General features: G+C 42.7%; 2 protein-coding genes across 18 annotated transcripts in view; one reads left to right on the plus strand and one right to left on the minus strand.

Annotated features, from left to right (window-relative positions):
* The window catches only part of ATP6V1A (ATPase H+ transporting V1 subunit A), a 30800-nt gene extending 29724 nt beyond the window's left edge, over nucleotides 1-1076 (minus strand). The window contains exon 1 of one of the 4 annotated variants that reach the window (XM_068957468.1): nucleotides 945-1076. The gene's annotated coding sequence lies outside the window, so the exon portion shown is untranslated. Of the gene's footprint in view, nucleotides 1-805 lie in introns of all 4 variants that reach the window. The other 3 variants (XM_068957495.1, XM_068957476.1, XM_068957487.1) reach the window with 3 other exon arrangements.
* NAA50 (N-alpha-acetyltransferase 50, NatE catalytic subunit) lies at nucleotides 206-24628 on the plus strand. Of its 14 annotated transcripts, none has more exons than XM_068957586.1 (7): nucleotides 1046-1126; nucleotides 12949-13037; nucleotides 13285-13451; nucleotides 15904-16040; nucleotides 16507-16626; nucleotides 17911-17977; nucleotides 20711-24628. In XM_068957586.1, exons 3-7 carry the CDS (start codon nucleotides 13366-13368, stop codon nucleotides 20889-20891), a joined length of 591 nt encoding a protein of 196 aa, XP_068813687.1. In that variant the 5' UTR covers nucleotides 1046-1126; nucleotides 12949-13037; nucleotides 13285-13365; the 3' UTR covers nucleotides 20892-24628. The 14 variants fall into 14 exon arrangements, with proteins under 14 accessions (XP_068813634.1, XP_068813695.1, XP_068813687.1 ...); XM_068957569.1 differs by lacking the exon at nucleotides 1046-1126 and adding an exon at nucleotides 1466-1529; XM_068957547.1 differs by lacking the exon at nucleotides 1046-1126 and adding an exon at nucleotides 1487-1529 and having other exon boundaries at nucleotides 13346-13451.
* Nucleotides 24629-24859: the final 231 nt, after the last annotated feature.

The raw sequence follows: 24859 nt of genomic DNA on the forward strand, positions 1-24859 counted from the left end.
ATCTCACCTAGGTTAGGATTTTATCACTGACTACAGCAACAGGAAACACATTTTTCATCAGTATTTGCAGCCACAGAACAACCAGTAGGCCTTTTTACTCAGGAAAAGTTGCCACCACAAATGTGGTAAGAAGGCAGCAGCAGTGTTCCTGTTCCCTAAGCTTGTCAACAGTCATTGCAGAGCTATGAACAAAGCACAGATTTGGATTCACCCATCCAAGATGACGGGGTAAACCCACATAGGGAACCTGACCATTGTCACTGCTTCTCTTTACAGTGTTTCCTGATGTATCACCACGATGGCTCTTGTAAAGCATTTTATCTCGAAAGCTCAGAAGGCTTCTCAATAGGGAAGCCCCATTTGGTGAGCCACTTTCAAGCCCTTTCCTCTACTAGTCAACTACTTTCCTTCTTACAGGGAAAAAGGAGACCAGGAAGAGCACTGCTTTGGTCCAAAGACTCTCCCATTGCAAAACAAGCCTGCAGGAATAGCATACATTAACTCTGCACGCCATTTGTTCCAGTCAGCGCTGAAGAGGTGACAAACTCGGACTCTGCTCAGAGCCTGCTCCTCCCGCGCTCCCTCCGTGCAAATGGGGGTGCGGGCCAGGGCAGCCTGAGGCGCTCCCACCAGGCCGGGCCGAGCCGAGCCACCACGGCCCCACACCGCGTTGCGGTCGGCGCGGCGAGGGCGGCCGTCGGTGGCCGCACAGCTCCCTCGCGGGGGGGGGGGGGGGGGCACCGCGCCGAACCGAACCGAGGCCGTTAACGGTCACAGGGGTGGGGGGGAAAGGAGGGGACGTTACCTCCGCGCGCGATCTCCAGGGCGGCGCGAGGAGCAGCGGGAGGGGGGGAGGAGGGGGAAGAGACCACCGAGCGGGGAGGCGAGGGAGCAGGACAGCACAGGGTCACAGGGGTCAGAGGCGACGGCGGGAGACACCTCACCTGCAGCCGGCGAGGAGTCACCCAACGGCCGACTCCGTCCGGCAGCGGCAGGGGGAAGGGAGGGGGATCAGCTGATACCGGGCCTCGCGCGCATGCGCCGCGGCTCTCAAGGCGCCTCGCCGCCGCCGCCGCGCACGCAGGAAGCACCTGATGCGGGCCAGCGGCCGCACTTTCAGTTCCGGGTAAAACCTTATTTTTGTTTTATTTTATTTTAATTTTTGGCCTGCTGAAAGAAACAGGTTAAACAGCCTCTCCCGCACACCGAAAAGGGAGGGGGGGAAGAAGGAGAGCGTTAGGCGCCGGCGCGCCTGACTGGCCGCCCCGCGCCACGTGACGAGACGCAGCACCGCCTTCCCTCGCGCCGCGGTCGCGCGCGCCCCCTCCCCCCTCCTCCAGCGAGGTCACGCGGGAGATGCCGCGCGGCGCCGCTCCTCCCCCTCCCCCTCCTCCCCCCGCCGCGGCCTAAGGGCGAGGGGCGGTGCTCGGCGCGTGCGCGGCCGGCGGCGGGGGCGGGGAGAAGGGGTGGGGTGAGGGGTCACGGCGACGAGCGGGTGCGTGATCGTGCGCGCGCGCGCGCGGCGTGAGGTGAGGGGTCACGGCGGGGGCGGAGCGCGGCGCGGCGCGGGCGGGCGGGCGGCGGAGGAGGAGGAGGAGGAGGTAGAGGTGGAGGAGGCCCATGTGGAGCGGGAGCGGGAGCAGGAGGCTGAGCCGCCAGCGTTACCCGGGGCGAGCAGGAGCGGGAGGCCGGAACTGCACCGCCGGGCCCTGCACGCAGCGAGCGCGGACGCCGGCATCCGCCAGGCCGCGGCCGCACCATGAAGGGGTGAGTGCGGGCCCGGCCCGGCCCGGCCTTGACAGGGCGGCGGCGGTGGCCGCGCCGCTTCTCCCGCCTCAGCCTGGCGGCGGGAGCGAGGTGGGCCCGGGCTGAGCGTGGGGCGCGGGCGGACGCCTGGCAGCCGGCCGGAGCCTCGCCCGCACCGGGGGCGCCGGCACGGGCACCGCGTCCCGCCGCCGCGGAGAGGCGGAGGGGGCCGAGCGGGGCCCTTCGCTGCTTGTCCCTCTTCGTCTGCCTGTACCCAGCCGGGAACCAGAAGCCGCCGTGGTCTCGTGGTTGGGTGGAGAGTTGCTCCGTCCCTTTAGGAGAGGGACAGTGATCTGTACCGGGGGACTGGTTGCAGGAGGAGTCCTTTTCGGTCAAGTAAAGCTACTCGTCGTTTTGCTGTTTAATAGCACCGTTTCACTTTAGGGAAAAAGCTTCCTGTAAAAGCCCCGTCCCCACTATGCTTTAAAATTTCCTCTGTTGCCAGAGTGCAGGCTCTTTTCGTGCACGGTCCTGCTCTGCAGGGCTGGTGAGAAGCACAGGCTTTCACTTCGTGCTTCTGAGTGATTTCAGCTTGGGGACTTTACCAAGTCCCTCTGCAAAACAAATCAAGAAGCAGTCAGTTCTGGGAATGCTGGCTGATTTCTTATTTGTCTGGCAATAAGAAAAGTATTCCTAGAAAAGTATTTTTTGCAGTGCTATTGTTTGTGTCATCCCGTGAGCACTTTTGTTGGTGCAAGTGTTTAAGTCTGTGGAGGCTCTATGATGTGGATGGATGAAAATGAACTGTGTTTTGTATCCGATTTCTCCAGCACGTGGCTTTGGGCCTTGCTTCCCCTCTCAGTGACTCTTGAAAACCTAGAGACTTCAGATGTGGTTTGCTGAAACACTCCATTTCCTGCTCAGCGGAGGCAGTGAGATGTAGTGTTTGAACGTGAGACTGGAGGCCTCTAAAGTCCGAGTTCTGTTCTGGAGTCTGATGACCTGCATGACCTTGTACAGGTCACTTAGGGACAGACTTTTCCCTGTAGATTCAGTTGTCTAACGCTGATTGATTTCAATGTCGTTTATATTCTGGAAAACAGGGTCCTTCCGCTCTCTGCCTGAGTTTCTTGATACATGTAAAGGAGGTTTTCCACAGCGATCTCTTAAAGGAGTATTAAACCAGTCCCTGCTTGAAACTAGTGTTATGCAAGTGCTGGGTATTACTATTCTTGCTTGGCAGCTTAAGGCAGGGTGAATGGAAGCTGAAGCACCTAAGCTTTTCACTAAGAAATAGTAAGCGGTTTAGCTTATTAGCAATTGGGATGAGGCCACACAGCAAGATTGCTTGATAACAGATACTTAGCCATTTCTGACTCCCTGTAAGCAGCTTCAAACATCAGGAAGGGTGGTAAATATCTGTAGAAAAAGGGGTTCAGTGATGATTACAATAAAAAGTAGCAATGAACCAATTCTTAGATGACCTCAGATAGCTGTGTTTGGGATGTTGGGCAATCCTTTGTTAATCTGTGCTACTCTACAAGAAATAGGGCACCCTGCCTATTAATCACTCTAATTAGTATGAGAGAGTATGTGTGAAGGGGAATTGTATTGATGGGCAAAGATGAGGTGGCAGTTGACATGATTATTGTTTAATAGCTCCTCTGTTGTTAGAACTTTGTCTCCTTTTATCCTCTGTAGACTGTTCTACTGTTTTCTACAGTTTAGCCCTGCTTTGGCTGTATGTCAGTGACGAGCCGAATGACAGAGTTATTCGGGCTGGATGCTTTTACGTGGAAAGCTGCCCAGGCATGTCAGGCCAGAGCCGCCGAGGTCTCTTGGTAGGTCGCAGGCAGAGCTGTCCGCTGTGCTGCCGAGCTCCACTAGGGGCTGGCGCTGGGCTCGCTACTTTGGTTACAGTTCTCAGGACGTTTGATTTCAGGGATTTTCTTACTTGCAGCCTCTTTAAAATGAAATGCCTTGGAAAATAAATCACCCCTCTTTTGCTTCCATAGTACTGCACCTAACTTCCACTACTTTTTTTCACTTAAAGGCACTTTATCACAGATTTGACTTTGAAGGAAGCGGGGCTGATTTCTTTCAGGTTTGGTACTTGCATGTTTCTGCTTTTCTGGTACTCCGTCATTTCTTTGAAGAGTAGCATGTACCTTTCTAGTCAAAATACTGTTAACACCATGCAGCAAGCTTTTATGCAGAATGAAATTTTTGTATTCAGTCCAAGTGTTCTCTGAAAATTCGAATTGAGGGAAATAGACCAACAGAATTCAAATTGAAAAATAAAATAACTCAATTTAAATATTATAGGGGGAGAATGAAAAGACTAGGTAAAGATTTCAGTAGAAATATGTTTAATTGTGTAAGGGTGCTCCAGAACAAAAGCAAATCTTTTTTCAGTGTTAAAAAAAAATCTGAGAAGATCCCCAAAAGCAAGTGCTGTCACTGGATAGGGCCAAAATAGATCTAAAGCTTCAACTAGTCTGAAAGGATCTGCTCTGTCTTCAGTATTTAATCCAAGATTGTGGATTGGTTCTTTGAACAAGCTGACTACTTCCAAGTACTTCTTCTGAGAGTGTGTATCTTGCACAGTAACACACACTACAAACTGCAAAGATAATTTTTGGGAACCCTAAGACCTACAACATCAGCTGCAATTATGAACAGTCTGCTTGAGCAGAAAATTAAGAGAAAATACAAGGTCAGTGATGTTCTGAAATTTCAGATCTGAAAGAGATTGTGTGGACAATGAGTGTTGCTTACAGCCCTCTTTATTAGCTTTCTGAAATCAGAATAACACATAGCAGTGACTGTGGTGTCTGTTTTTTGAGGGAATTGAGATTAAGTGACTTCTGCAGAAGACCTCAGATGTCAGGAATGGCAAAAGACTTTTACTTTCTCAGCTGCTTGAAGCCTTAGGGTTTCTTTTCCCTTGTTTGATGGGTTAAATATCAACTTCTGAACTGATAATTACAATTACCTTCCTCCTGCCTCTATGATACTTGTCATTATATTCACTCTTTCCTCATCTTTTGAATGGTTTTAATAGTTTAATGACTCATTATGCTTTCCCATTTTTCTTAAAGTTGAATTGAAAAATGGGTAATTCACTGTTCTGTCTGAGTTTTTTGGTTCACTAGAGATCTGTTTCTTCTTTTTCATGTATTTTATTCCTAAATGTTGTTTTTGTTAGTTCTGCAATTCAAAAAGCTGAACTCTGCACAAGGGAAAATATCAGTAGGAGGGACTCAGCGTCTGCTGTCTGTGGTAATTCTGCTGTTTTATAGAACAGATGTAAATAATATTCCCTTTTCTGTTGTCTTATCACTGTTGATTTACTTCTTGCTCAATATTTTTGTATTTTCATTAAAGTTGTTGCTCTTCTGCTCTTATTAAGAGAAAACGGAGAATTTAAATCTTACGTTAATTTTTGTGCATTTGTTAGCTGCTTTCTATGGCCTCTTGATGCCTTACAACAAGGGTGCTTTCCTGACCAGTCTCAGTTCAGATGAGGCCTGTGAGAATAAGCCATCCAGCCTATTGCCCTTATATAAAAGCCACATTACACAAGGAGTGCAATGCATGCTATGTGCTCCATCACGTGCTTATGCCTGCTATGTGATAGAGAATATCAGACCGTATAATAGAGTATGTAGTATATGTACAAGTGGAGCCTGAGCATATGATCCTGTGCACATGTATTTTTCTGTCATATTGCCCAGCCACCGCCTCCAGTTGTGATGGGGAACATCTGTATTATTATTATGCAGCAGCATACATTTGGCCCTATGCTGAGAAAGTGAATGAAATAGGAAGCTGAATGACATGTTGTGCCACTGTTTTAGTAGTGGGTACTACTTTTCTTTAAGAGACTGCCCCTTAACTTTTGTCTGCCAGCGAGCTCTTATGCTGTACAGTTCTAGGGGTCCTGATTCGCTGTTCAAGACTGCTTTTAGGCTAGGTACTACACAAGTTAGTCACTACCACAGAGCGCTTCATAACCAAGAGGCTTTGCAAACTAGTGCTATTCTAGCTGGCTTTAGAGAAGTGACATCACAGCTGGGGAGTATTAAGCATAAACAGAAGTAACAAGAGTGTGCTTAAAGTACAGTGAATAGTTGAGGCTTAGGTCTGATATCTCTGGTTGTTTTGCCCGGATTCATGAAGCAAGCTCTTCAAACTCCTGAGTAAATTGTGCATATTTCTCACTAGAACATGGATTCTTTTTTTTTCTGTACTACTGTACATAGCTTGTACAGAACTGTTGGTTTGTTTCCATTCACAAGGTACGGTGTGCGGCTTAATGTGTGTGGGAGGAAGTTCCAAGTTTTTTTAGAGATCTGCTCAATTGTGTGTCTTAGTGGCAGGACAGAATAGGTAACTGAGCTTGAAAATCAGTGGTAGGTTCATAAAAATCCTGAAACTAAGAAATGTCAAAGGCTGAGCTGTAATTTCTGCATTTAATTTCTGGGATAGTGTAGCAAATTTAGACTTTGTATGCTTGCATGCTTACAATTGGCGTAACATCTTTTAAATCGGATTATTAAAATTCACTGCAGTTTATTATGAAGTTTAACTCTGAAGCCAGATTAGACACTCCATAAGGACTAGTGTGGGGATTGCAGTCACCGTTATTCGCTTTATCAAAGCATCTTAGAACCTAATCTTTGCTATTGAATTAAGTTTGACCATTGATTTCTTTTTTACACATATGCAAGGACTGGCTAGATTGGAACATGCTGGATCCTCTGTCAGCAACGTAGTATCTGTAGTTAGCCACCAAATGCCACAGACTTTGCTGCCATCTCTTGCAGATAAGACAAATGATGCATCCTCCTTTGCCACATTATCCCCTAGTTGAGAAGGAATTTCATGGGTGATGGTTGAGCCAAGTAAATTTATCCAAGTGGAAGTGATTCAGAACTTGAAAAGCCTGCCCATTTGGCAGATATTAAATTGTTCAGACCAATAGTCTGAGGAGTCACTAGATTTTTTTTTTTTCTTGGAAGGAAAAGAGGGAAAGATGGGAGAAGTCAAATTTTTACATCTGGTTGGGAATTGATAGAGAGAAGTGCAGTACCTCCTTGTATCCCTTCTGCTCGAAGCAAGGTAGACGGTGTCAGGGCTTTTTTTTGCTCCCTACTGAAAGATGAGAAGGGAAGAAGTGACCTCCATGTTGCTTTTGGCAGTTTTGGAGGAGCAAAAACTTACGGAGGGGAGAAGTTTGACGTAGGGAAGGAGAGGAAAGAACGAAGCAGTCTATGCATAGTAGGCTTGCTGGTTGTTTAAAGACCTTTGCACTTGAAGACCTGAAAACTTACAGAAGCACGTCATTGAAATGAGGTGACTGTATTTGTATGAAAGAAAGAATGCTGAATTAATTCCTTAAAGGAAGGAAATGAGATGAGGCCTCATTAAAAATAGAGACTAGAGACCACCAAGAACACTTTCACAACACTGGCACTAGGTAACTGTAGTTAAGACATGTGATTGAACTTTCATTGGGGCAGAGTAACTTTTTGGTTGGGTTGAAAATGTCATGCAACATGGTAACAACATGTTGCACAAAATGCTTCCTGAGCTCACTTGACCTTCCTCTCCCAGGCTCCATCTGATTTTGGCCCTGAGCATACTTTAATCTGGATCCCTGAAAAACTTCCCCATTTTCACTATTTGGCCACTGTGTAACGCTCTCTTGAGAGTATAGAAGGAGATGCAGAGCAACAATTTAAGGCTTGGAGCAATTTCTTCAACATGATACTTGGAATGTCTTACCAATAAAGATCACATATTAAATTGAAATTTGCAGTTAAAAGATGCATATATATTTTTAGATAGCTCTTTAACACAAATTTTCATTCAAGAGGAATTTGTACTACTTGAAAACTGGGAAAAGGATAGGGAAAAATAATCTTCTGTGCATTATAACTTAAGTGCTTGCAATGGTTGCTGCCTGAGACATATTGAAGGTATGCACATAAAACTGATACCTCATTCTGTTAATTTTTCACAGTATATTCGTATAATACATGATCTGAACACCTCAAAAACAATTCTAGAACTGAAATTCACAGTATGGGCAGGAGACCCGTAATGACCTGCCATGTTTTCTTTACTAACCTGATGGACACAGGCAATTGTGAAGAAGGGTGACTGATAGAAGTAGCTCATGCGAAGCAGGTAAATGCCTTTCTCCTGATGTGTCAATTCCATCCCGAAAAGCTTGTTGTCTAATACAAGTGCAAAAAATCTCTTTGATACTGACTGGTGAGTTATATGGGTTTATGTAAATGAGTTTAGTTTTGTGAACCCAGCATCACATCTGTTTTGAATTTAACCTCTGTTCTTACCTGAGGATCATCAGGTAATCAAGTACTTCATGAGCATTAATTAGTGAAGATTCATGATCTCCTGGGAGGCAAATAAAGATTATAATTTTCATATCCAGGCACAATGAGGTATGAAAAGAGGTGATAATTTGTAAGCAGTCTCTCAGGGTATCAGTAATGGAGCCACAAAACTAATTTTGGGCTAAGTAATTCCAAACGGAAATGCTTCTGCTTAGACTGCAATCACAGTTCTAAATCTGAATGTTCTTGAGAGCTTAACTGACTTGCAAGAAAAGATGGCTAGACCAGTGATGGAGAGTTAAGATTTCTGACAGCTTTTTATCTGCTATATGATCACAAAGTTATTTTCTCTTTCACCTTAAGTGTTACACCTGCCCCAGCTGCACCAAAACTTTTGCCTCATGAGGTGCTTTGAAGAAGCAGTGTTGCGGGCTACTAAGTGATGTATGTATGCCTCCTTTTCTGTTCTAGACCAGCTGTAATTTATTTCTGACATCTCAGAGTTGGAAAATTCTGTCAGCTGTGCATGTCAATTCCTGTTCTGTTATTTGTATCCAGCTGCAGAATGATACAGCTTTTTATTTTCTTGGGAAAGTTTATTTTTGTTTGACACTGTTGAAATGACCTCATTCTCTCTCTCTCTTGCACTTGCATATTCAGGCAGCTGAGATTCTTCATGATTGTACTGCTACTTTAGCTTTAGGTTAGCTTATTTCGGTGGATTGTTTGTTTTTGTGATTTTTTTTTTTGTTTTAATCAGAGTTAAGTGTAGATTTGCAGTCCAGTATATCCCTCAAAGAGCAGGTTTGAGTTGGAAAAATCACGAGGTTAATTTATCACAACTTTGGTTCTTGCAAATGAAGACCAACCAGTCTTCTGCATAGTGACTGGGCTTTCTAGTTTGAAGCAAAGTGAATTGTCTGAACGTAACGAAGAAATCTAGGTTGTAACTAGCCAATTATCCTGTCATTATACAGGAAAGAGGCAAGGAGAGTCCAAAGTATGTCTTGTGCAATTGTGACATATGTCAGTGAAACCTAGTCACATCTAGACTCGCTTGAGTTCAGAGTCTTGTGTTTATCTTCCATTAATTCAGATTCTAAAACTACTTAGCTCTCTTACATACATCACTCTGCACTTTTGCAATCCAGCACACAGTTGGGGGGGTAACTTCCAACAGGGTATCAGGTGTCATGCAAATAAAAGTTCTCAGTAGTAAATGAGGCTAAAAAAGAATCAGGGGCTCAGAAGCGAATTGGTAAGACTTCTTGTATGCCAGGCTTGTATGTATCCTTCTGGTTTTCTGACAAGTGAAGCAGACTAGATTTACAGCCCGCAGATCTTCTAGATAATTGAAAACATACTGGTCTGCCTGCAAGAACTAGACTAACTTGTGTGCCTAGTAAGACAGCTCATCTGTTTTTAAAAAAAAAAAAACAAAAAAAAAAACTAGAGAGGCTCTTCTGGTTTTGGAGTTGAATCTAAGTAAAGCCACACCCTTCAGGTCTATAGCTTTCATAGCTCTGGTTTGGTTTTATTTTATGGGAGTGGATTATCCTGTCTAGACTCCTGCTTTAATTTGGAAGCCAAAATAGAAGCAATAAAGCTAGTTGGCTGCGTAGTGGGTGACAAACCTCCTCTCCAGTCCTCTAATTTGTTAGGGCTTTTTTCTTCCCTATGCTCCCTCTTCTGACTGTTCCATGATACCTCAAGTAAATTTTGCAAGTTGCAGATATGTTGCTGCTAAATTTAGAACACCAGATTCTTTAAATAAGTCTGAGCTGAGCTATCGGTTACACAGAGATCTGTTTCAGTCAGGCACATCCCTCTAGGGAGAGACTTGAACTATTTAAAGTTGAATGAGACTGAGATTCTTGCAGTATTAAGAAACTTGGAATTTCCCCTTTTTCTCCTTAATGTTAATTCTAAAGTAGTGTTCAAAGCTTGCTGTTCCCTATGACTGAATTTTTTTTTTCCTCTTGAACTGTAACTCTGGAAATTGACTTTGTTTTGAGCTATTGTTTCTTGTATTTTAATTATTTCTCCTTTAGTGTGCATCAAGAGGCAAAATACAGCCTTAGTGTAAGCAGATGCTAACGTCTCACGTAACATGTGTTACTCTCACCAATCTAAATTTAAGCTGTTATAGGAAAAATAATTGTGTTCAATTCACAACTCTTCGGTAGGCTGCAAATGGAGGAGTGCAATTGCAGTAGAATGGATTGGATTGTATTTGGTCCTACAAAAAGCAGGTTTTTCTGGCAAGTGCCTGAAGAATTTTAGGGCACCACATTCAAGAGCAGGAGTGTTAATGCTGGTGTTCTGGGCATGCATCCAGTTTTAGTAACTACTACGTGTCACCTCACTAAATTCCCACTTCAATTCTGATTTCATGGATCCCTCTTCACTTTCACTCTTGCATAGCTGGGCAGTGTTGCTGTGCACTTTTAAAAAACAGCTGCCTTATGCACCAGAAACAGGTTCACTTCAGTAGTGAAGTCTGAGTACATTTTTCTTAGTTACTGAGCCACCAGTATCTTGCAGCTGTGAAAAAAGCTAATGTAGTGCTAGGATATGTCAGGAAAGATATTTCCAGTAGAGACAGGAAAAAGTTACTGCCATTGTACAAGGCAGTAGAATATAGCTGAGGTGTTGCGAACGGTTCTGCACAATGATGTTTGAGGAAAATCAGCTTAAATCTGAAGGGATGCAGAGAAGAGCTTGTATGACAGTAGCAGAATCAAGAGTCCATCTTATAGAAGGTGACTAAGAGCTTGGCATTAGAAGGAGGACAGGTGAATGAGGGTGTTGTAGCTCTCTGAAAAGACATAGACTGGAGAATAGGGTATATTGGTGCTCGCCAACTACTGAAGCTAATGTACAAAGAGAGGATATGGGTAGAAATTGAATACGTTTAGGATGGAAATCAGAAGAAAGCTTAACTATGAGAAAAATATTGGCTTGGGAACAGCCTTGAAATAGAAGAAATCTAAGAAGCTAGTACAGAGTACCATAGTACTGAAAGGGCCTGATATAATGAGCCATGTTCCTCCATATTAAAAGCAATTGCATGGGAGAAACATGGGTGGCTGACTTGGTCAAGAAGCTTTGACACCTGAAATGAGTGAGTACAGTTGACTGTTGCTTCCTCATGGGGGGCTATTTGAGATGTCAAATGCCAGTACTAAGTGTACATCTTCTTAAAACTGTATTGGAATAATAGAATAAAACAACCTGTTAAGGTAAGGGCGTGTCCCCTCTGAGTGCATCAGGCTCTTTACTCATGTTTGTATGCTCTCTCATTTGCTAATTTGAGCTCGTGATTTACATTTCTGTAAATATATTTCTGACACAACCTATACTGAGTTGGAATACACAGGGCTGACCTAATCAGACTTTGACTTGTATAGTAAATATATGTTACTGTTTTGGCTGAGAGGTAACTTGAGGAAATACATATACTTTAAACTAGCATTTATATTTTTTAAAACAATACAAAAGTTGTTGCTATTAGTCCAGTGAAAAGAAAGGAATGGCTGTTTTGTGATCGTTGTTATAGGTGTTATATTTGCTTTGTCCTGGATCTTTTGAGGCTGGGACAGCTTTCAGTCCTTAGGCTCAAAGAAGGAATACTCACTCTGCACCTTTTCCCATAAATGATAAAGTGGAGCACAAAATCATCTAGGCACTGACTGATCCCTCTGCTCCTTTTGCACAGTACTTCCAGAAGCAGCTTAAATTGGGGTAGGTTGACACTGCTCAAGAAGCAGTGCTGCCTCTGACAATTTTTTCTCTTCCTTACCCTGGCAGAAGACCTTGTGGTGAACCCAATCAGGGGACTGATGTGGGTTAAAACAAAACTTTTTTTGGGGGGGGCTAAGTTAGTTTTAATTGGGGTTGGTTCACCACATCATTGCACAAACCTTTGTGCCAGCAAGAGGGTGGAAATGAGTAGCTCAAGGACAGAAAGACTGCTTCTTTCAGCAGCAGTGCCAACTTTCCGTTGTTTTTAATTTGAGGGGCTAGTGGCACTTTTACTGCCCTGTCCTCGGGCAAACTGAAGTCTCATGATGCTGTTCTTTCTTTCCATGTGTTCATTTAGTTTACTCATTAATTTTTTGTGTCTGTAATAGATGTGGTGCTGATTTAATCAACTAGAGCTATACATTAAAATAACTTATGGTTTGAGTATATACTATTTAAACAGGCATATTTAGCATATTGATTTATGGTTCCTGTGGTGGTTCTCACACACTTTTTAACATGATCCTCCAGGATCAGTTCCTGGCCCAGCTGCAATCCTTGAGATAGGAGGAAACGGCTAGTAAAAGCACAGGATGCAGGCAGAAAGAGATAGCATGAGGAGCAGTAAGTGTAGCAAGTGGTGAGAGATAGAGGCAGGGTGCCCAGGAGCTCTAGGAAGCAGTTCCAGTAGTAGGTGGCTGAAAGATGCTATTGACCTATTTTTCTGGTGTGATGCCAGATTGAGAGGTGATGCTCTGGCTCAGCAGCTCTGAGAAGCTGTAGACTCTGCTTCTGTGGGGTCCCCCCCCCCCCACACACACATCTGGAACTGTCTTGGTGAAGGTTCATCTTCTTGCCCTGTCCCTTTTCTCAGCTATCTCCTCCTGGTGGCCCCTGATAATGTCTCCTCCTTCTCTTCTCCTTTCATCAAAATATTTCAGTGCCCAGCCCACTGCTTAATCAGTGACTACCTAGTTTTAATGTACATACTTGAAAGTGCACAGAACCTGACAATTGTTTGTGTCAGAGATTTTTTACAAAAGTGCAAAGAGGGGCTTGGGTCTGTAACAACTTTACCATGGGTTCATTGTAGGAGTTCGCGGTAGCAGTGAAGCTTCAGTGTTTCTGATGTGCTGAAGCTTGGATCTACTGATATGAAAAAGGTTTCTCAGTGCCACCAAGGTTAGTGTACTATTAAATCTTTTGGACAGGAGGGGTGGGCTTTTAAGGAACTGAGTGTGAATATGAGGTTTCTCTTCCCTTACTGACTTCCTACTCTGCAGCTAATCTCATCTAACTGGGAAGCTGGGTCCTGCTCCCTTGGGTGTCCACTCTGATGCAGACTGCAGCGAAGGAGGCTGCTGGCACTTCTCTTCACTCCTACTATGGGGTTATTAAGGGGCTCTACTCCAGCACAGTTCTCTTCTAGGCACGAATATACCCAGGAAACCCACGTGCCTCAGTTTTGTTCCTGTCCTTTGTGAGAAAAGGTATCGGCGCTGTTGGTGGGATGAGAGAAGGGCACAACTTGCCACCTGCATGCCTGAAGAAGCTCCACCATGCTAGGCAGAAGAGCTGTGCCGAGCTGGGCCTAAAGCAAGTATTACAATTACTTAACTGCCTAAAAGCTTTATTATCATTTGATAGTATGCTCCTTTATGATGGCAATACTTGTGCGGTGTCAGGAGATCGTCCGTTACTAGGTCAGCACTTTATGTTGGGGTATAACTATCCTAGGGGCTTGCACAAGTGGTGATATGTACAGGAAGGATCATAATATTGAGAGCAAACATAATGTGGAAGATGAATGAGAACGCTGTGAAGCAAAGGGATGGTAGTAGGAGTCATGATGGAGAGACACTTTAGACCATTTCAGCAAAGTATCTTGTTTTATAGCTGGAAACTTTGGAAGTATATCCTGCTGCTGCTCTTAGTGTGCCTGGCTATCTTGACATGGTTGAGACGTAAGAACACGGAGACTGTTGCTACTCCTGTCATGTTTGAGATCGCTATTGAGGAATATACTAACCCGTTCTCGTGACAGATCTCAAGAGAATGCCATACAGCTAGAAGGGCTAGGCAAACTAGGAGGACTCATGGCTTAGAAATGATCCTTGCAGTCAGGGGAAAGGTTGGCCTGTTCAGTGTGGTGTGGGAAGATTAGGAACTGCCTGGAACAATCTGTAAGTACATGAGATGCTTGATACCAAAGGACTTTTTTAATCTATTTGGCAAATACATGACAAAAGGTTAGAGAATGAAGTCAGAAAAGTTCAATATGCCAATACCACCCATTAATTCAAAGTAGTCAGAATAATTAACTGGGATACGTTAACATGATGGAGAGGCACAAGATCGTCAGTAGGCCTTTAGTTCAGGCTAGATTGTTCTGTGAAAGGTAGACCCTAGCTACAAATTGTTAGACTTCTGCAGGACTCGCTAGGTAGTCTGTGGTCTGTGTCATGTAGAAGAGTGGGCACTGCTGATCCTTGATATGTAAGACTGAAATAGCTTTGCAGAACTGAAGACTGTAGTTCTTTCTGTAGAAGAAAAGCGGAAAGTAAGTGTGAGGGCAGGTTATACTTCTCTGTGAACATTATAGGCTCCATTCCCATAGCTTTTGCTGATTGTTGTGTAGGCTGCAGTACAATGCCTAGAAAGCCTCTAGGCATTGTATATTTATCACCATCACTGATGATAAGTGACAACTAAAACTGATATGCTAACTAGAGTGCTAATTGTTTAAGCTTTTGATGTATAATCAAGGTTGGTTAATAAAACAGTGCCGAGTGTAATCTGTCTCTGTTTGCTACAGTTCTTGAAGACTAAAAATTGTTGGGTGTTATCTCTCCTCTTTGTTTCACTACGTTATGTAAGTTAATCTGTGTTGTTTTTTCCTAGGCATCAACCTATCTGAAAAACAAGTGTCTAGGCACAAAAAACATTAGCGATGGAAAGCAACTACTGCATATTGTCAAACTTCGCCCTACAAGTATCTTATAAAATTGCCTTTTTGAAAGCATAACTTGAATTAAAAGAAAAGCAAACAGTAGCTTTAACAATTGCTTGGGCAGAAAGCAATCTGGTTGCCTATATGTATTCGATAAAACAAGGCCACAGATGAACTTGAAACTGTGTGTGTTTATAGCTCAATATGCCCTGGAATTGTACCTGCTCTCATACAATGATGACCGTTTGGAGAAAGGTTTTGATTAGTTAGTATCTATTTGGTCTTTATTTCTCATATTTGCAGTCAGTCTTTGCTAAATCTACCGTCCTGGGGTATTTTTCTATCGCCAAGAAATTGGCTTGGATGATGTGAGCATTTTTACTTGCTTTTTTTTTCCTGTGTATATGGTGTCTCTGTCAGGAAGTTAATTTTTTAAAAGGGAGAAGCTCGATACGTTTCATCTCAGTATAATATTTCGAGATTGTGGGTTCTGCTCTCAGTCAACAGCAAGAATGACTTCAGAGATTATCATAATCGATGCATGTATTGCCTTGACAGTGGCACCTTTGTATATTAGCAGGCATAGCGTGAGTGTTTTGTTGCACATAGTATTGTTGCTTTTTCGTGGCAGGTGTCTAGTAATGGACTTGCATCTAAGCATAAGCCTTATCTTAAGAGGGTGGTAGAAATAAGGCTCTCTTTGAATCATGGTTAAGGACTTTGTTTTCTCAGTGTCTGTTCTAGCCATGTGACTTTCCCCATCTTTTTTTCTGTTATCTTGTTGATCAGTGAGGAAATTAAGGGGACAAAGCCAAAGATGTTCTCTTATCTCCCACCCAATAAAATACTGACATACAATAGTACACGTATTGTTACGTGTGGCCTGAGGAGAGTTATGACTGTATAGTGAAATTGGCTTTTGGAGTTAAAGCAACCACCAGCAAAAATTAGTTATGTGTGCTGGACGTTGCAGTGATGGATCAAATATGTGTTGAACTGATTATTAGACTGCGCGGCTGTCTATAAATAAAATACTTTTTAAAATGTTCTTAAAAATTTGAGTGTATCAGATGTTAAGCATGCTTTGATTTGTTCCAGTAGCCGGATCGAGCTGGGAGATGTGACGCCACACAACATTAAGCAGCTGAAGAGGCTAAACCAGGTCATTTTTCCTGTCAGCTACAATGACAAGTTCTACAAGGATGTACTGGAGGTTGGCGAACTAGCCAAATTAGGTACAAATGTTCTTGCCAGTAACTGTGGGCTATGGTGGCAGAAATGCTTATCAATGCAATCCTTAATGGTTTTGAGTAATAGATCCTTCTATTTTGTTGTTTTACATAATGAAAAGTAACTGGAAACCCCAGAAAGAGCTGCAGTCCCAAGCTTGAAGTGTTTGTATTCTAAATAGATTCCATTTTACTGGAAATAGGTCTGTTCTCTAAGTTTCCAGTTGTGATAGAGATGTGTGCTGCCAGCTTACATCCTTAAGTCTGGTTGAGTTGAGTTGAACTCTAATAAGGCAATTGCTTACCACTGGAAACTTCACTCATAAAATGTCGGCCATGATCTGTGATTTTTATCTGGTACAGAAGAATCAGCAACAGGGAAGAAAAGAAGATCTAGGGCATAAATGAAGGACTTGTACATACAGTTTGAGACTTGTGACTAATAACACTTTATTGTTTCCCTCCCTGGCAGCCTATTTCAATGATATTGCGGTGGGAGCAGTGTGCTGTAGGGTGGATCACTCCCAGAATCAGAAGAGACTGTACATCATGACACTTGGATGCCTGGCACCATACCGAAGGCTAGGAATAGGTAAGAAGGAGCTTCTTTTGTATCCGAGTCATCAAAGAAACCTCATTGTTATGCAGCCTTCTAAATACCCTTTCAGAGTTTTCTGCTGTTTTAAGCAAGAGCATCTTAACACTTTCAGAACACTGATCCCTTCTTCAGAAGGGCCTTTGACGAAAGAATATGAGTTGATACGCTTATGTTTTACTGCCTTTCCAAAGTGGACTTTTTTGTAGGACTTTCTAATTCAGGATTTCACAAATTCTTTTAATCCTAATCATGTTATCAGCCTGTGGTGTAAATAATTTGCTTTTATAGATGTGAAAACTAAAGCGCAGAGATATGAAATAACTTATCAGAGGTATGTAGCCAGAGTGCAACACAAGTAGAAGGAAAAACATTGATGTCCTTAATCAGATTACTTAACCCTTCAAAATAATGTTCTTTTTCTAATTTTTACTTATTTTAGCTTTTCCATTACTAGTAATTGCTGCTTGCAGGTGGTGCCTGTTTTCTACCTATATCACAATGTATAGTTTTCTCACTGTTGCAAATCCATAGGTCAAGATAATCGAGACCTTACAGTAATCTATTTGCTTTGGACAAACTGGAAGCAAAAGTTAACTTTTTCTGATAAAGAGCTAGTAAAAGTATTTGAACTAAACTTAACAATGTTGTCACTAATTTATACATTGTTTTGACCATATTGTGAGCTGAGTTTGAGACCTTGAAGCTAGCATTTAGATAAGGTGCTTTATATGTATGCTTTTGGTCTGTATTTGCCCCCTTCCCCCCCCCCCCCCGAAAGAAACAAAAATTAAGTTTTGCGAGCAGTCAGAGAGATGAGAAGTATAAATAGACCATATTTGATTTGCATTTGTTTCAGTAAACTGTCTTCCTACGTGCACCAGCGTAGAAAAATCGTACAATGATTAAAGAATTGGTTTATTAAAATTCAGGGTTATTTGAAGTCTTTTCAAGAGATCTCGCGAAAAAGCTGTTCTAAGAACCTTTCCTGTAAATTTAAAGGTATCTCCTGTTTACAGTAATGACTTTGCAAAGTGTCTTCCTTGCACCTAATATTTTTGCAGTTCTAATTTGCTAGCTAAATTTTAATGCTCACAGATGACATCTTCAAACTAAATTTTATTTTCTGGTTTTAGAGTGTAGTATGAATGCCCTCAGCACATACTCTTGTCATTTTAGCCTGCCTACTGTTACCTGCCTCTGCTTAAGAAAGCACTTAGTAAGTACGTACTTGATTGTGCACTTTTGGTTTTGTTAAGTAACTCTTTTTTCTTTTGGCAGGAACTAAAATGTTGAATCATGTCTTAAACATCTGTGAAAAAGATGGCACTTTTGACAACATCTATCTGTAAGTAAATGACTTGCGCTCATGCGTTTTGGGAGTGATGCCAGAGGCATATTTGGGAGCAAAGGGAGGAGGACACAAAAGCCTTTTAGCATCAATTTCAGTGGGGTCATGGGTCAAAAAAACACCTTGTCTTGTAAGTACTGTAGGGAAGCCAGAGATTGCATTATGGGCTTGTGGTGCATTGCTGAGAAAACTAAGTTTGCCTGCTTTAAGAAGAGCTTCTGTAAATCTGCTGAATTTGAAAGCAGTTGAATTTGAAACTAATGATCAAAAGCAGGATTACACTACATGTTTGAAGATTTTCTTTTTCTTTTGTAGTCAATTTTTTTTTTCTTTTAACCATACAGTGTTCTCCTCAGAATGGAAAATACTGCAAATCTTTTATGTAGTTTTGCTGCATTTACTGTGTCTTTTGTGACACTAATGTGTGGGTTAGAGCATCAGATCAAATGTGTTTCCAAACACTCTAGGTTTACATTCAGGCCCTACTGCTTATTCCCGTTCTTGTACTATGCCAAGTCAGCTGTTTGTGCAGCAATATAATAAACTGGGTCAATGGACCTGATCTAGTGGGGGAAGTGGGTTTTGTTTTTTGGTTCTGAGTGTTTTTTTTTTTTAAGTCAGCTACATGGCTGTTTGAGCTCTTGGGGTGGTGCAGAGATGAGAAAAAGCACTAGCAGAGAGGACAGGGCTGCTTAAAGAGGTGCCACCATCCTAATAGATCCCTGTGGAACAAACTAGAGCCTGAAATCCATAGCAGCTAAAGCTGATGTAAGTGAGAAATGTTACAGCTTTGTTTCCCCTCTCTGCTGGCTACGTACTTCTGCCTCTTCCTGTGCGCTGATGCCTACGTGATTACCTAGTGAGTTGGCTCAGTTTTGGGCCAGATCACTTCTCTGAGCCAGCTTCCTTCCTTGTCCCCCACTCCCTAGTTATACCAGTAGAAGTAGGGTGCGCTGGTATGGACAGGCCCACAGCAGCTATGGCTTGGCTTAACTTACGCTGCGATAGAACTGCACCCTGAACTCTGGACTTTTGTAAGATGCTTAGTGAGGAGCATTTCATAGGAGCGTTGATATCACTAGATAGTGACTTGCTCCTCAAACTTAGTCCTGCTCTGGCAGGGAGGTGAAAATTCTTCCATGTTCTCTGCTGTCATAGCTTTGTGCCCTCTCTGTGTGAGAGGGAGAAGTATTTAGCAGAGGAGTTTGATTAAAGCTGCTCTTGGATTGTATTCCTGCTCTCTTCCCTCAGAAGAAGTGGTGATGAACTCTTTGATGCTTGTTAATTGGCACATCCTTTTCTCCTGGCTTTTGCACACTACTGTCTACACAGTGGAAGAGTCGTTTGCTGGTTTTAATGCAAAAAACGGGTCCTGCATAATCTTTCCTTCCCCTTACCAGAGTAGGATTCTAGGGTGACAGTCGGTAGCTCCTGGAGTTGGGCGTAACCAAACTTGTTAGTGACCTGTTGTTTTTTTTGCTACATCTGTTGCTTGCATATCTACAAACTGAACATAATATCACAGAAGGGTTGAGGTAGGAAGGGACCTCTGGAGATCATGCAGTCCAACCCCCCTGCTCAAGCAGGGTCCTCTAGAGCGTGTTTCCCAGGATTGCGTCCAGGCGGCTTTTGAATATCTCCAGGGAAGGGGACTCCACAGCCTCTCTGGGCAGCCTGTTCCAGTGCTCAGTCCCCCTCACAGGAAAGAAGTTTTTCCTCATGTTCAGATGGATATGCTGCTTAGGCATGTAATTTGGTGTCACTGGCTAAATTTGTCATTACTGTGAAGTTCCCTTTTAGGTATTTGGTCTTTATCAGGCTTAACGCTAAGCCTGATTTTGTTTTGTTCTGCTGTTACTTCTGGAGTTGCCTTGGTTCTATGGTTATTTTATGTAGCATGTTGTCATGACAGAATGATTCATAGATTTGTGTAGTGTTCACTGAATTTTGGGAGCCTGTAATGAATGCTTGTTGCTGAGCTAAACTTCTTTTTTTTTTTTGCTAGAACTTGTGAAAGTAAATTACCTAGTCACTCAGAGTGAAGAACTCATAGCTGTTTGTTTTGGAGGCCTTGAAACTCTTGGAATATGCTAGCAAGATCTGTAAAACTCTAGGGAACAAAAGGGGAAAGACTTTGTAAGTCCCTAGGGCTTCTTTGTGCTCCCATAGCCTTATGGGACGAGGGAGGGAGTAGCAATAAGCATGGAGTTAAAATCATTTCAAGAAGCATGTTAAAACCATCGGCAGTATTGTGTTGCAGTACGTATGGTAGGGATCATCACTCAGCCTACTGTTTTAGATCATCTGAGGAAGGTTACTACAGGAAGTTAAAAATTGACTCTGCAGTGAAACTAGGTTATATATTTCCACAAAATATCTGTGATTTCCAGATTAAGAAAAGTTGAAATTATTGAGCTTGTAACACTTCAGGCTCTCTGCTATGTATGTTCCTTAAAATAGCTTCACTGAGGGAAATGCTTGCCCTTTCTTCTCAGAATGATTGCCAGAGGCCGTTTGGGAACTGTGTGTTAGCTCAGGATTAAGTTGAGAAGACCCAAATTGCCAGTCTGGAGCTATAAAAGCTACGCCATTGTTCCTGTCTCTGTCCAGATAGCTCCTTTTCTTATCTTGCTTGTACTCTTTATCCTTTGACAATTCTGAGTGTGGAGGCAGCATGTTATACCACAGAAAGTTCTGATATCTGTCTCTGTATCCTCCTTTTTGTCCTAGGCACGTCCAGATCAGCAATGAGTCAGCAATTGACTTCTACAGAAAGTTTGGCTTTGAGATCATTGAGACGAAGAAAAACTACTACAAGAGGATAGAGCCAGCAGATGCTCATGTGCTGCAGAAAAACCTCAAAGCCCCTTGTCTTGGCCAGAACGCAGATGTGCAAAAGACCGACAACTGAACAAAACCCCGACGAACACTTTCTTGCACTTGCTTGTCGCCAAATAAGGAAAGAGAGGCCTATTGTTTTTTTGTTGTTTTCTCCCCTTCATCCTCCTCATTTTTTTTTCTTGACCTCTCTCCAACAAAATGTTATGCTTCTTCCAAGGATTGTCCGATCATGTTTGGGGTTTTTTAGCTCTCCTTCTTTCTGTTTTTGTTGGGGTGGGAAGAGGTGTGCAGATCTCTTTAGTTTGAGGTGTGGAGGGCTTGAGCAGGTTTTCCTAGTGACAAGTTTCCATCAGAGAATTTTCTCTTTCAGGAAGCAGAATGTAAATCTGGGAAGCGAAAGGAAAAGCAATATCTTGTCCTTTGACTCCTACATTATTATTTTTCTTTTTATAACCTACAGGGTACTTTAGCACCCCCCCACACACACCTTTGAATGTTACTTCAGTAATTCCCGTTCTTCCTCTTGATTCCCCCACCTCAAAAAAGTATATTTAGTTCTTTCCAATATTTTTGAGTATGGCTTTTTCCTCCATCTTTTGCTGAGAAGGGCAGGCTACTTTACCATGCCTTTTCACTCTGCCTGGGCTGATCTTTTGAATGCTTTTTTAAGTACTCCTCACCCAAGCTGGTGCTACGTTTCTTGACTGAGTGAGAAGAGGGTTCAGAGGGGTCTTTATGGTTTTCCTTATTTTCATTTACCCAACTGCCAGCAAACTTCTGATAGAGTAAGAGTTTGAGCTGGTGTTGGCAAGAGTCACCTTATAAAAATATCAATCTTGAGGAAAGATCCTTGTTTTTAAAAAAAAAAATGGATGAAATGCTGTAGGGCTCATCAAGAGTCAGTTTTATCTGTGTTGTTGGGATAGGAACAGTGGCTGTGACCATTTTACCTACTCTGATCACATAAGTGAGCACCTGTCTCCAGATAAATTTTGCTACAGGTGCTAAATCTGTGGTGACAAATCTAAGATGAGGCACGGGTTGAGGAAACCAGGCAGCAAGACCGAGAAGGCAAACAAGAATCTGACCCTAATTGCATAACTTTGCAGGGGTCTTCTGGATTTGCTTGGGATCTGCTTGGCTTGCTGTGTTTATATGCTCCTTAGGGAGGAAGTGGTTAAGAACTGCATGTTTTACTCTTTGAAGACTCTTTTTTTTCTTCTTTTTTTTTCTTCCCCCCTTCCTCCTTTAAATGGTAATGATGCAGTTCTCCTCTTGAGAGGGTGTTCCATGAAGCACCAGAGAAAGCAGCATTTACTAGGTTTTATGGGTTTGGAAAAACAGGCTGACTGGCTTCTTCCTAGTACTGTAATCTCAAAGCTACAGTAAATTCTACTAAGCTCTGCTTTGCATCCTTTCATGCTTTATTTGCATGAATATCAGTGCTCCTTTCTATGCACTGTTGCCAGCAATTTTATGTATGCCAATACAAATACCAACTTGAGCTTGGACTCTCCTCTCCAAGCATCTGGGAAAGTGCACTGAACTGAGACAACATCAACCTGCCCCATCCCCCAAATAGATATTAAACTGCATTCCTTTCCTGTTAATGTTTTTTAAAGTTTAAATCTACATCTTGAACTCATCTGCTTTGAAAGCCTCCAACCTATAGTGCACATTGCAGCATACATCTTGTTAGCAGGTGCTGTCCAGTCATTCTACCGTGACTTGGGAACCAAGGATTTCAAGATGGGAGTTGTGCATGACACAAGGGAGGGTACCCCTCATTCTGTATTATGCAGCCTTTGATACCTGAGGGGTGACTAAACAAGCTACTCTAGAATTACTACCACTTTCCCAGAGGTGTGTAGTGTTTTTTGGAGTGCATCTTGACAGACCTATGCTGAAAAATGGCTACTCTATTTGCTGGGTTTGCACTAATTGAGTCTTGGTGATGGGTAGATTTCTAACAACAAAAGCCTCTCTGCATGGCCTGAGCACCTGTGTTTGCAACACTCTGTAGCAGACTCTGGCTAGAAAGACAGAAACAGTTTCCTAGGCCAGAGTACCTAGTTTTGAGAAAAACTTATTTTAGCGCTGCTAGGACATGCCTGCACTGGTTATGTTGGCAGTCCCAGCATATTTCTAGAAGGGGATATATTGAAGCACAAGTAGCTCATCATATGCCAACATAGTTTCCCTGGCCATCTGTAGACTGAACCAAGAGGAATATGTGGAGGGAGATAGTATTGTATTTGAGGATATTTGTGCAGCACAGCTGTAACTCAGACCATAGCTGCCTCTGGTGCCAAGCAAAGTGCTCTTCATTCTTCTAGAACTAAGTGGTAAGTGTTTGGGTTGGGTAGGTGGGTGTGGGGATATGAACTCTTAGGATTTGCTGTTGTTGTACGCTTCCACAAATCAGTGTGTTTCACAGACAGTTTTTCTTCAGGTTTAAAAGTATGAGTCTGATGTCTGAATTTACTTGGATTAACCTTTGTTTCTGTCTCTTTTTGCTTTGGGCTGCCATCATTCTATGAATGTATCCCTGAAAACAATTATTAGAACTCCTATTCCATGGCAAACCTGCCTCGGTGTAACTTCTAAGAGAGTATTTTGTAGGCGGTGGAAGGGAGAGCAACCACAAATCTAAGACTCCTTTTCCCAGGCTATTAATCCTGGAAAACGGTTGTTGAATCTTGAATACAAGGTTTAATCTAAATCTCTTACAAAGCTATGTCCCTGTCCATGGATAAGGGAGAGTGAAGGTCAGTAGTTCTGAATGACAAACAGTTGTATTTTATTAGTATATCGACCGTATTGGGTGTGGGAGGAGAACACTGTATCTTAGTACTGTTATCTGAAGACACAGAAGTTGTGTGAAGTATGAGATTACTGCAGAGAACTTCTGTTACTTTGTATGTTGCTGCAGCAGGACCTCCTTCTAGCTTGAAAATAACAACTTATGAACAACAAAATTTTTAAAAAGTTGGGAATTTCAATAGAGAAAAAAAAAACAAAAAAAAACCACCAGCACTTCCTCTTCTGGATGAACATCTAGCAAGAAAAATGTATGTTGACTAACAGCTTTAGAGTGTAAATTGTGTATATACGAGTTATTCCTGAATCTCTGCAACTGGTTTTGTCGTATATCGGTTGATGTATGAAGATATTGCCTACAAAGACTCCTAGTAGAGGAAACCGTGGTACAGGGGAAAAAGAATCATCCAGGAGAGATATCCCTCATTTTTTGGGAGGGGGAAGGGAGAGAATTTATTTTGTGTATACAGAAACTGGCTGAGTTTACGTGATGCAGCTAATGGTTAAACCTGCCAATTAAATATGACATACTGTTACAACTGAAACAAACTTAACGTGATATTTTGTCAATTCTTGATGGTGCCCTGTGATGTCTAGTAAAAATTGGATCCCCAAAACACGCATTGTTATATTCTCCCCCATGTTGTAATCCAGGGTCAGCTGCTATGCACAAAGTTTATGTTTTGTAAAGTGTTTGCTGACTTGGATGTTTCTTCTGAATCTGCAACTGCTTCCTAATTAAACTGACCAAGACCACCCCCGGTCTCATTGAGTTAAGATTTAGTCAGAGGTATGCTGTATGCAGTTGACAGATGCATTCTCAATGTTACAAGTTCAGTTGCAGGGGGAGCAAATTATTTACAAAGAAGACGGTCCATTTTTAATCTATATCATTGCCCTTGTTGTACATCAGGAGCATGTTTTTGTTTTTCTCAAACTCTTTAGAAATACCGTTCAGAATAAACGTGCACTATTTGAGTTATGTCATCCATGACTTGTGTGCATTTTTTGCAGTCCATCTGTTTCCCCCTGAAATCAGTTGTAGGATATTCATCAGGTGCTTCACAAACTGTGTAACTGATATTTCTAACGTGAGTTGGGCAGCTGTGTGACGAATGCTATGTGCATCTGATGACTGAGGAAAGTGGCATTTCTGAAGTCGTGTGCCTTTTCTCAGAAATCCTCAGCCTTTTGTGGGTGGGGGGAGAGGGGAACAGG

The sequence above is a fragment of the Struthio camelus genome, chromosome 1 (assembly GCF_040807025.1).
Source record: "Struthio camelus isolate bStrCam1 chromosome 1, bStrCam1.hap1, whole genome shotgun sequence".
Lineage (NCBI taxonomy): Eukaryota > Metazoa > Chordata > Aves > Struthioniformes > Struthionidae > Struthio > Struthio camelus.